This window comes from Gouania willdenowi, chromosome 17 (assembly GCF_900634775.1).
Source record: "Gouania willdenowi chromosome 17, fGouWil2.1, whole genome shotgun sequence".
NCBI classification, from domain to species: domain Eukaryota; kingdom Metazoa; phylum Chordata; class Actinopteri; order Blenniiformes; family Gobiesocidae; genus Gouania; species Gouania willdenowi.
The window spans coordinates 23,189,958-23,201,333 of record NC_041060.1 but is presented as its reverse complement, the minus strand read 5'-3'; the positions used below and the strand labels follow the sequence as shown (position 1 = coordinate 23,201,333).

Genomic DNA, 11,376 nt, shown 5'->3' with positions numbered 1-11,376 from the left:
TTTGGAATCGTTCTCAAAATAAAAGTAGAGAAATCTGATCATAGGCTGATCCATTTTCTGTGGAATTTCCTTCAGATCAAAATGAGGTTCAGAAGTATGTGCAGTACAAATGCAGGTTTTATGAAAAAAGGTCTCGTTGACTACAAGAAAAATCTACGAGGTCAAAAATGTTCTATAAAAATATTGTGTGCATTTAACTAAGGCTGAACAATGAATTGCATTTGCAATATTATCGAAATATCATAAAACGCAATTTTCTAATCGCAAAAGCTGTAATTTATTTTCTTGTTTTTTTTTTCTTGTGCTGTCTTCTTAAGTTCAGAGCGTGTTCAGAAGTGCAGTCCACTTGTTTACATGTTTCATGAAGTTTGATATGTTGAAGAGGTAAAGCCACAGATTTGTTTGCTTTATTGTTTTTTGTACTTTAAAATTTACATTTTATATTTATCTAAAGTTTAAATAAATCTAAAATTGTTTATTATGAAACAGATTGATTTATTGCTTGTGTTCATTGAAAAATACATGACAAGAGGCCCTTGAAAAAATAATATATAAAATCGCAATATTGAGGAAAAAAAATCGCAATTAGATTTTTTTCCAAAATCGTTCAGCCCTACATTTAACATTTATCTGAAAATAACTAGGTATTAGTTCAGATACTATTTAGTTCAATGTATGGCATTTGCAAGCATTTCTTTAGTTTAAATCTTGCAAATATTTGGATAATAAACAATGTGATCAACAATCACATTAAATAAGGACAACCATACAAAATAAACAAATAGTAAGTTATCAGAATTACTGTTCAGCTCTTTCTGCCCTGACGTCATTACATCATTTCCCCAAACTGTGTGCTGACGTCCAGCTGATGTTTAATCTGGTTGAATTATAGCATGAACGTTTTGTGTTGAGCAGTTTGCATACAACTTGGTCACTCCTTAGTCCTGAGCAGAAAGTATATCCAGACGATGCAAGTTTTGTTTCAAGCACATCATCTTCTCAGAGCACAGCAGCTCCATGCATGCGCGTGCATGTGAGCGTGCACCAGCACGGCAGGTTCAAATGCCCCACAGTTTGTGCATTTACCACTCGAAAATTGATCATTTCAAAATGTTCTTCTTGTGGGTGTGTTTTTCATCGGTTGCTTTATATTTATCACACTTACATTGATTAAAAACACATGCTGCTGATACATCATTACGTCACTTTAAGACAAACTAATAATTTTTTGGTTATCGTCTAGAATGCTGTCAATGTCTACAAGTGGAAATGTTGACAGGCCACCATCCCTAGTACACAAATGTGCAATATCTAATATACACATGTGTATATTAGATACATTTGTACACGTGTTATCTAAAGTAGTGTATATGTTCATAATATAAACACACACATGCAAAATAATAAACATAGACATGTACCCACTCATGCATACAAAATACACACATACTTATACACACATGCATAACAACCATATCAAATAATAAACGATGGATAGATGGATGGATATACAAATGCAGTCACTTTGTAGAGCAAAAAATGAAGTACAGATATGGATATAAATATTAGAGGTGGGAATCAATTAAGAAAAGTAACCAAATAATATGAGACTTTGTAAATAATGAATCTCGATTAATCTCATCACATTACATTATGTTGCACACATGCATTATGCATAAATAACATGATTGCATTGTTCACAAAGCACTAACTTAAATTTATGTAGGCGATATTCATACTTTTCTGGTTTTTTTTGTAAACTTTCTAAAACAAATGAGTTTTTGTGTATTAAAATTGAAAACAGCACTTAGTACAGAACATTACAGAGAAGTGGAAACTGAACATTGCAAAACAGTTGGCGTGAAATAAACAGACCAAGTGATGAAGCTGATGAAGTTTGTTTGGAATTATCTTTCCACATAGCAGTTCATAAGTCGGGTCAGATGATGCTATCTGTAGCACCGTTTCTAGCCCCGCCCACATCCTCTACCACTGTCCACTGCAATCCTTTATCCACCAGTGAGTTTTTTTCACTTGTCAGTCATGGACAGTCCTCTTGAGTGTGAACACTGCCTGCTTGGAGCATGTTGCACCTAGCACCGTCTCAGTGTCCGTGATAGTTGTTTAACATTATGGGGGTAGGGTAGACTGCACATTATTTCTTGCACAATTTGCACAAACTGGGCTTTTATTTTCCCACCCCGTGTGTTTTTAAGAACTAAAATGAAAGCTCACAAAGCACAGCAACAACTTCTCCTCGGGTTCTCCTGTTTCTTATGCTGTAGTCTGTGCATCAGTATTATGGATGTACCACAAACTCGTGAAATGCCTGGAGTGCAAAAAAAAGTGATTAACTGCGTTTCTGTAATTCATTAATCACAATTAATGCATTAAAATCCCAGCCCTAGTAAATACTGTATACACATAGTAGGTGAATTTATACATGCAAACACACATATTTGCATACACACAATACATAATCTAATCATATAATGCCTAATGTTGTAAATAATATATTTTTTTGTGTTTTTTTCTTATTGTTGATATTATTTTGGTTGATGTAACTTAAAATTATATTTATCTTATTGTTTCCATCCCAAATTATTCTCTTAAAGATGTGTACAGAGACAACAGTTGTACTGGAGTCTTAAGTCCTTGTTTATCTGCACAAACTTGGTCACATGAAAGTGATTCACTTCTCTTGATTCAGATTCTATGAAACAGATGCTACCTGTAGTCAGAAGCAAGAGGAGGAGGAGTTCAGCAGTGATGGATGTTGACTGAAAAAGAGGGGGTCTCACAGGGGTGGGGGGGGGGGCGCTGCGTTGAGCTGAATGTAAATCTTGAACGCTCAGTGGACTGAGGCGAGCTCAGGCAGAGAGCGACGACCGCTGCATCCTCACATCACAGAGAAGGAGTAGGTCTTCTGGAGATGGAAGTGACAAGCGGCAACTGCTCTTCATTGAGAGGGAATTGGTGGGGTCCGGTTGTCACGGCGATGTGGAGGCATTCAGAGCAGTCAGAGGAGGGGACCGTCCTGCTGACTGCTGAGGCTTAACGCTGCTTATTATTGCAGACCCCCTCCCCACACGTCACATCGTCCATTCTCCCACCCTACGTCTCCTCGTATTGAGCGCTCTCAGGAATGGAGGGGCTCTGCTGAGGTGGGTGATTCTGTCTTTGTGTTCGCAGCTTCTAAACAGCAGCAGAGGAGAACATTAGAGAGCCTAAAGAAGGGTCTGCGGTCCAGTTGGGTTCACCAAGGACCAAAAGGATGGTCTGGACCCCAATGGCATACTGGTTGTGATGTATGAAGTAGCTCCAGAGGCAGACCTCCATCCTGATTGCTGCTCTCTCTTTCTGCAGTGAGAAGCACTCTACACAGTACTTATTGTTACTGAGGATTCTGGACCTGAAGTTCTCGGTGTTCTTCATGGCCATGAAGGGGAGCTCAGAGGAGAGCATGGTGAGCGCCCGGGCGGCCAACCTGCAGGCTTTTGCAAGCATTTCCACCCTGCATGGCATGAGCCATATTTTTGCCTACGGGCACATGACTTTCCGCCGCTTCCTGTGGACTCTCTCCTTCCTGGGTTCTCTGGGCATTCTGATGCTGGTCTGCATGGACCGCGTGTCCTACTATCTGGAATACCCTCACGTCACCAAACTGGACGAGGTGGCAGCGACCAACCTCACCTTTCCTTCCATCACCTTCTGCAACCTCAATGAGTTTCGCTTCTCCAGAATCACCAAGAACGATCTTTACCATGTGGGAGAACTGCTGGCTCTCCTTAACAATGATCATCAGATTGCCAACCCTCACCTGGCTGACCCTGAGGTACTTGGCGCCCTCAAGGACAAGGCCAACTTTCAGAACTTCAAGCCGAAGCTCTTCAACATGACCGACTTCTACAACCGCACTGGGCACGACATCAGCGACATGCTGTTGCACTGCACCTTCAGAGGGGAGGACTGCTACGCCATCAACTTCACCACAGTGAGTACAGAGAAGTCGGGGGTGGAGTCTACAGCAGGGCGTCAAAACCCGTTTGTCGAGGCTCAGAGGGGCATTTTTTCTGTGTGCCTTGAACCTTTTTCCTTGAATCATTTTTAATGTGTCTTTGATTTGTTCTCAGTGAGTCTTTAAGCTGCTTCAGTGAGTCTTGTACCTGTTTCTAGCGAGTCTCTTGACATGTTTTCAGTGAGTCTTGGACCTGTTTCCTTAAATCTGTTTTTAGTGAGAGTTTGACAGGTTTTCAGTGAGTCTTTTGCATGTTTTCAGTGAGTCTTTAACATGTTTTTAGTGAGTCTGACATAGGGCTGGGCAATATGGACCAAAACTTGAATCTCAATATTTTTTCTCAAAATGGCAATAAACGATATAAATCTTCATAATTGTAACTGAAGTCTTACCAAAAAGACAAAATTATGGTATAATTTGCTGATGCAAAATGCCGTAAAAAGGGAGTTTTATTAACAAACGGCTCCACAATTTGTGCCATCATGTGTGAGTGAGTTCTGTAGTGCGACTCTTTTAAGGATACGTCTGGGTTATCAATCCATCCAACTGTGCTTTTCATGCTGTTCTGAGAAGTTGCAAAATCAGCAACTCCTATACAAAATATGCTTTGAAATGAAAAATATATTGTTATAGGCAATATTGTAATTTTCTATATCACCTAAATTGTAATCTTGATATATTGCCAAGGCCTCGTCTGACATGTTTTAGTGAGTCCTGGAAATGCTTTTGGTATTGTTTTGATAAATTTATGTTTAGTTTTTTGTTTTCATAGTTAAAAGTAGAAAACGTTTCTTAATATCCCCTGTACAATCAATAATACGACCCAACACCTTCATGACCAGTTGTTTAAACACTAATGACTTAGTTCTTCCTAAACTCTGTTTCCCTACACTGCACTTCTCTATTCCTCACATCACTTGTGTTCTGCAGACACTTCACTATCTCCTGCTTCATACATGGTCCAGCCCCTTCATAACAAGCAGTACCTTCTGCTGCCTTTTAATGAGAAGTATTGATGCTCTCACTTAAAGCCAATACCAATGAGATGGTTCATTTTACTCTGCTCTTAGTTTGGAACCAGTTAAACCAGTGGGGTCTAACGGGTCTGGCCTCTGTTCCCAACAACCATTTTCAACAACAAACTGTCACCCGAAGCAAAGAAAGTGTTCAAGTTCTTCATGCAATAAAAAGATGGTAAAGTATGAACCTGAAATTAAACTAATTATTCCTTCCGTTAGCTTCCCGCTCAAACACCAACAAACCCACTGAATGTCTCCTCACCGTCACCCTGCACACATGACTCATACAGCAGGTGTGATTAGCAGGATGATTGTTTAAAATGCAAAGGATTGTGGGAGTGATGAGGCCTGACCTTGAATCGTCAAGTAGTATCAGTGCCACGTGTTGATGCAGGAAACACAGATCTGAAGGCGTTTAACAACCTGCTCAGCAGATTGGATTTCAGAGAATGTGTGTGTGTGTGTGTGTGTGTTTGCGGTGTTAGACAGAATGTGCAGTTGTGGTAATCGGTATCAAAAATTTTATGCACACATTACCCAAAAGTAGTGTTACCATACTCCAACCGAAAGAAAACGTATTATAACATAAAAAAAAATATTTAAGATAATTTAATTACTGATATTTGTATGAATGCACAGAAAAACGCTAGAAAGCCACTCAGTTGTTTTCACCATGTTTCTTCAATAGGGCCTCCAATTTTATTTTTCAGATTGTCTCTAATTCCATTTTTGGATTTTTCTATTAGTTTCATTTTTGTTTTTCGTTTTTTTTGAAAATGCTTAGTTTGACTTTAGTTTTCATTAGTTTCAGTGCATGTGTGTAGATTGGGGTATTTGTCAGGCACAATTCTCATCAGAACATATAGAAAAGAAAATATATATATTTTTAAAAATGTGTTAAAAAGACTGATTAACAGCTACCCATAAATCAAATACAAAAGTCCACAAGATGGTTGCCTCATGGTATCTATCCATTTTCCAACCCACTTGTTCCTTTTCAGGGTTGCTGGTGTGCATCTCTTGCTGTCGTTGGGCTCTAGGTAGGGGTACATCCCTAATGGGGTGCCAGTCCATCACACATAACTTTTGAAATGGCTATTACGCAGGCAGAATGTTGACATGTGGCATAATAAACCATGAGGTGCCATAAAGAGTACAGGGTGACAATTTCATTTCGCAAACACTTTTATCCAAAGCACATGGGATTAAGGGACAAACCCAGGTTGGATTCGAACCGGGGACCCTCAGACTAAACGTCCTTTCCTTACCATAAAGCTACTGTAAATACACAGCTACTGTAAACCAGTTGATCTGATTAAAAACAGATCAAATAAAATACATTTAAAAGAGGAAAACAAAGGGTTTTATAGCAATAATTCAAGTTTGTTTTAGTTACTTTTGTAAACACACAATACAGTTTTAGTTTTTATTGTAGTTTTTTAAAAACACTTATTTTATTTTCATTTTTAGTTCATTTTAATTTATGTTTTTTGACTTCTAGTTTTAATTTTTTTGTTCGCTTTAGTTAACTATAATAACCTTGCCACACTGCTAGAACGTCAGACACCAGTTTAATGGGAAAAATACCATGGCAACGTGTGATATGGTTCCAAAACATTATTTATGAAAACTTGAATTACTGCAAACTAGTGAATCCCACATAGCCCTTTGATTAATGGTGCAATCAATGTTTCTTGCACGATGTGTCACCAGGTGGACTTGTCACCAGTTGTACTAATAAACCAACAGCTAAACCTGTCTTTGTACCAGTGCCTTTTCAGATTTGAGTGGGGTCATATTAATCTGAACCACTTGTTCATCAAAACACATTATTTAAAACACACTTCAGATGAAGCTCTGCAGTCATTTTCAATTACTGGATAACATGGTCACACTACCTTAACATGTAGCTCAAGAGTTTGAACAGGATTGTGGGCATATTTGCACATATTTTTCCATTTGTCACACTTTGTAGACTTTAAATTGCCCTTTTCTTTTCTGTGAAAAATAGCGTGTAATAGCGTAATATTAGCCCAAAACATGCATGTACACCATGTTGAACTTTGAAGTAAACCACGCTCTCTGACACAAATCAGAAGTGGTTTGATGAACACTAAAACCAGTTGAGGCCGACTCAGTGTGTGTTTTTGCATCTTAAGTTGTCGTAATAACCTGAAATATAGTGACAGCTCACACATTTCCTCATAAATCAGTAATTTATTCAAGTTTTAATACCACTTGTCAGCCTGTTTTAGAGCAAAGCATAATGGGATCGATCCGACAGCTACGTCAAATTGTTTTGAGAGCATGTAGACGGGACACTTTAAACAGTGAGTTTGCTGTTCACCACTTGCATACAATTATTTACAGTACTGCAACAATGTGGGGTCGCAAAAGGTGAACTGTGATCTGGAGGGGGTGGTTGGTCATAGGGTTATGAAATGCATTAAAGTTATGCATTTTGTTCTGTCGGTGCCTTTCTCCAGCTCTCAATGAGCATTATAAATATATATATTTATACATATATAACATTTTTAATCACATAATTTTCTTTCTCAATCAGTGTATTGTGTCGTGGCAATGTGAATGGAATGTATAGGCAGCTCTGTTCCTGCAAATGTATTGTGCTTCACAACAACAAAGGTTCAGTATTTGTTCAAAGTGCTTATTTTAAATGAATATTTACTTCACAAGGAAGCAATAATTTTTTTTTCTCCTTGGAAATTAGAACTTGAATAAATCCAAAAAGGCATTGTTAAACACAACCGACTGTGTGTAGTGCAGGGAATATGTTTTAAAAGAGAGAGGTCTCTGTGCTGCATCATATTTCTTGTACTATCTGTGACAAGTGTACTTACTACTGTATATCTGAGGTTTTAATCAGTGACTCAGCAGTAAAAAAGCTCCAAAGCTGCTAATGACTGACACCATATTAGAGACTGTCATACAGTATGAACAATCCCAAAATGAGTCACCCTCAATATTTATCATGCTCCCCACCTTCTGTGGCTCTCAATCTTTACTTACCCTGCCACTGATGATGACCCTGTCTTTAGCAGGTTGTCAACAAAGCTGAAGGTTCATTACGAACATACATGTGGTCCATTTGTACCCCTCTAGACTTTGTTGCTTCTTAAAGATTCCCCCGAGTTAGACGACAGAAAGGCGATGAAGTACTCATGGGTGACCGTGGTGCAGAGCGGGTCGTCCAATAACCAAAGGGTTGGGGGTTCGAATCCTGCTCTATCCAAGTCATTGTTGTTGTGTCCTTGGGCAAGGCACTTTACCCACATTGCCTCGTATGAATTGTGCATGAACTTATGAGTATGCCCCAGAGCAGCTTTGGCTACATTGTAGCTTACCACCACTGATTAGAGTGACTTGTGTGAATGACTAATGGTCTTTGTATGCGCTTTGAGTCTCCCCTTGAAAAAAAGCACTATATAAATCTTAGCAAATATTATTATTACAGTTATGTATATCCGAATCATAGGGCTGTAATGGTATATATTTTATATCTTATTTTGTATTAAAACACTCGTTTTAGGAGTCACTGCTTTAGCTACGTCTCAGAACAGCATATGAAGCTCAGTTAGATGGATTGCTGAACCACACTATAGAACTCACTCACAAGTGCTGTCCTTTCGAGGAGAAAAAGCCAAAAGTGGCACATTGTGCAACTTTTTGTTAATAGAATTGGCAGAATAATTGTCATTTTGCATCAGCAAATTTAACCCTGAATTGTCTTTCTGGTCAGACTTCATTTTAATAAAAATGATCAAGGTGTATATTGTATATCGCCATTTTGAGACAAAATATTGGTATGAGTTTTGCTCCATATACATAGTCCTACCGGTTACCGTAGATGTGGAAATTTGTCCTTCATTGTGGCTTTTTCGATAGAGGTAAAAAGCACATTATACAGGTTGACTTTTCCTGCCAGCATGGCGGTGTAAACAAAACTAGTCATTTCCTCTTTTGACACACTGGACACTGCACTTCACCGACGTTCATAGCGCACACACACTTTGCATCCCACGGGTGAGAATACAGCGGAACAACACAAACTACATTTACTGGACAATGTTAGGCTTATACTTCTTATAATGCAGCATCATTATTTAAAGTGGCACCAAGCTCGCAATGGTACAAACTTGCCTCTGATGAACCATGGACACCCAAAAAACCAATGAGAAAAAAATTGCGATTAACGCGCGTCAAATTATTATTGGCGCTATTAGGATAATGCGTTAATTTCATAACTCGTTATCTTTTCTAAAAATAAGACAGCGACTCCCAAACTGGGAGTGAGTTGTGTAAGTGTGGCTTGTTTTGAGGCAGGAGCCTGGATAGACTTCCTGATCTGAGTTACATTCTTCCTATGTTACCTTATGCTGATGTTGGAGATGACGGGAGAATCAGAGATTAGAGGTACCGTCCAATTCCACAACTGAGTCTGTTATCGCTGTGAGACTCAAATACATTAACATCCCCATCGTTTCCTCCTTACACTACACCAGGTCTGCATAGACTGGTGTAGCATTAGCACGGAGTGCTAACAGCTCTAGTGTAAGTGTAACAGCTCTAAACAATGGGTCCGTGGCTCCAAGCAGTGACTCCCAACACGGTCGGCAGCAGAAAAAGTAGTGCAGTTTGGGCGTCCAGTGGTGCAGCAGTTTGAATTTACATATATGACAATAAAGTATAATATATATTCTATATTAAACCGTAGTGTTGTTTTAGCTGTTAAATAGTTGGAGAGGGAGGAGCTCGCATTCTAGGAGGCGTGTTAGGTGACGTCACCTACCAACGTGGGCAAAATCCCTCTGTCCCGTTTGGAGCTGACTTTTTAAATAACGTGGAATAACAAGGGACGGAGGAAACAGAACATTATTAACTTTGTCCCTCTGAATGAGGATAAAAGAATGTATATCACTGTCTGTACCTAAACCATTAGTGATTTTTTTCATCATACCTCCCCTTTAATGCACTTTAGCTTTTTTATTGGAATGCATGTTTTGTTTGAAGGGCTAATATAAATGTTGTGCTTTTTATGAAAAGCAAAAGCTACTGGAATATTTAGAAAATGTCATATTCAAAAAACATTTACTTTCTTTAAAAAAATGCTAGGCTATTTATGCACTATTAAAAGAAAATTGTGAAAAACTTAACCGTATTTGGTATTCAGCCAAGCGTTTATATTTTATTCGGCTTCGGGCTAAAAATGTAATTTCGGTGCATCCGTAGTTTAATTACCCAAAGCTGAAAAATAATGTACATTTCAGAATTATACAAATAGGCCTTTTTCAGGGAACATGAAGTGGATTAACAATTAAAGCTGTTCTGCAGCAATGAAGGTTGAATCAGCCTTGAAAGCTGGTGCTACTAATTCCTACAGGTGTTCCAACTTTTCCTGGTTACTTCCAACCCACTCTGTCTGCATAAAAGCAGTACTTTGATGAGTCAAAAGTTTAGAATACATTTTGGTCTATAAATTGATTCCATGATTTCTTTTTCAACTCTAATTGCTCATTTGTTCTGTGCTTTCATTTCAGAGTGCAATGACACGATAAACTGAATAATTTTCTGTAAAAAACTGGAAAAAGTGTGGTGTTCTAAAACTTTTGACTGGTAGTGTACGTCTTCATGTTGTCTGTGTAAAGCTGTAAGTGAACGCAGAAAGGTACGAGGCGCTGATTGTAAAGTTGCGCATGCTTAAATGAACAGGATCTTTTTGCAACATTTAGCAACAAACCACGTTAAAAAAACGTATGTGAATTTTTTCAGTGTTTTTTTTGACCAGATTTACAGCAATATTTGTGAAATTTGTGATTTTTTTTTCTCAGAAAAATTTGTCAATGTTAAATATAAATTTTAAATGTAAATGTTAAATCTTAATTTCAAACATTAAATCTAAATGTTAAATGCAGAATATAAACTGTGAATTTGCATATTAGCTAAATATTTAGTTCACCTGTGAAATTTATATTTAACATTTAGCATTTAGATTTAACGTTTATATTTAAATGTAACATGTAGATTCAACATTGATGTAGTTTTACAAGACAAAAAAATCACAAATTTCACAATTATTGCTGTAAATCTGGTCAAAAGTAACATAAAAAAGTCATACATTTTTTAACCGTGGTTTGTTGCTAAATGTTGCAAAAAGTTGCTGTTTATTTTAGCATGCGCAACTTTACAATTGGCGCCTCATAGAAAAGAGTGTGTGGGAGAAGCAGACAATTAAACAAAACATCTCTTTCTCTATCCTAATTAACTAGAATAAACTTTAACAAAAAACTATATCCATATAAACCATTAAACCATACCGTCTTT

The 11,376-nt window shown here is 37.9% G+C and overlaps 1 protein-coding gene across 3 annotated transcripts in view; it reads left to right on the top strand.

Annotated features, from left to right (window-relative positions):
• Positions 1-2,874: 2,874 nt before the first annotated feature.
• asic1c (acid-sensing (proton-gated) ion channel 1c) overlaps positions 2,875-11,376 on the top strand; it is a 64,013-nt gene continuing 55,511 nt past the window's right edge. For 2 of the 3 annotated variants that reach the window (XM_028472782.1, XM_028472780.1), the window contains exon 1: positions 2,875-3,994. In XM_028472782.1, the coding sequence (XP_028328583.1) occupies positions 3,434-3,994 (561 nt within the window). In that variant the 5' untranslated portion in view covers positions 2,875-3,433. The remainder of the gene's footprint in view (positions 3,995-11,376) is intronic. The other variant, XM_028472781.1, reaches the window with a different exon arrangement.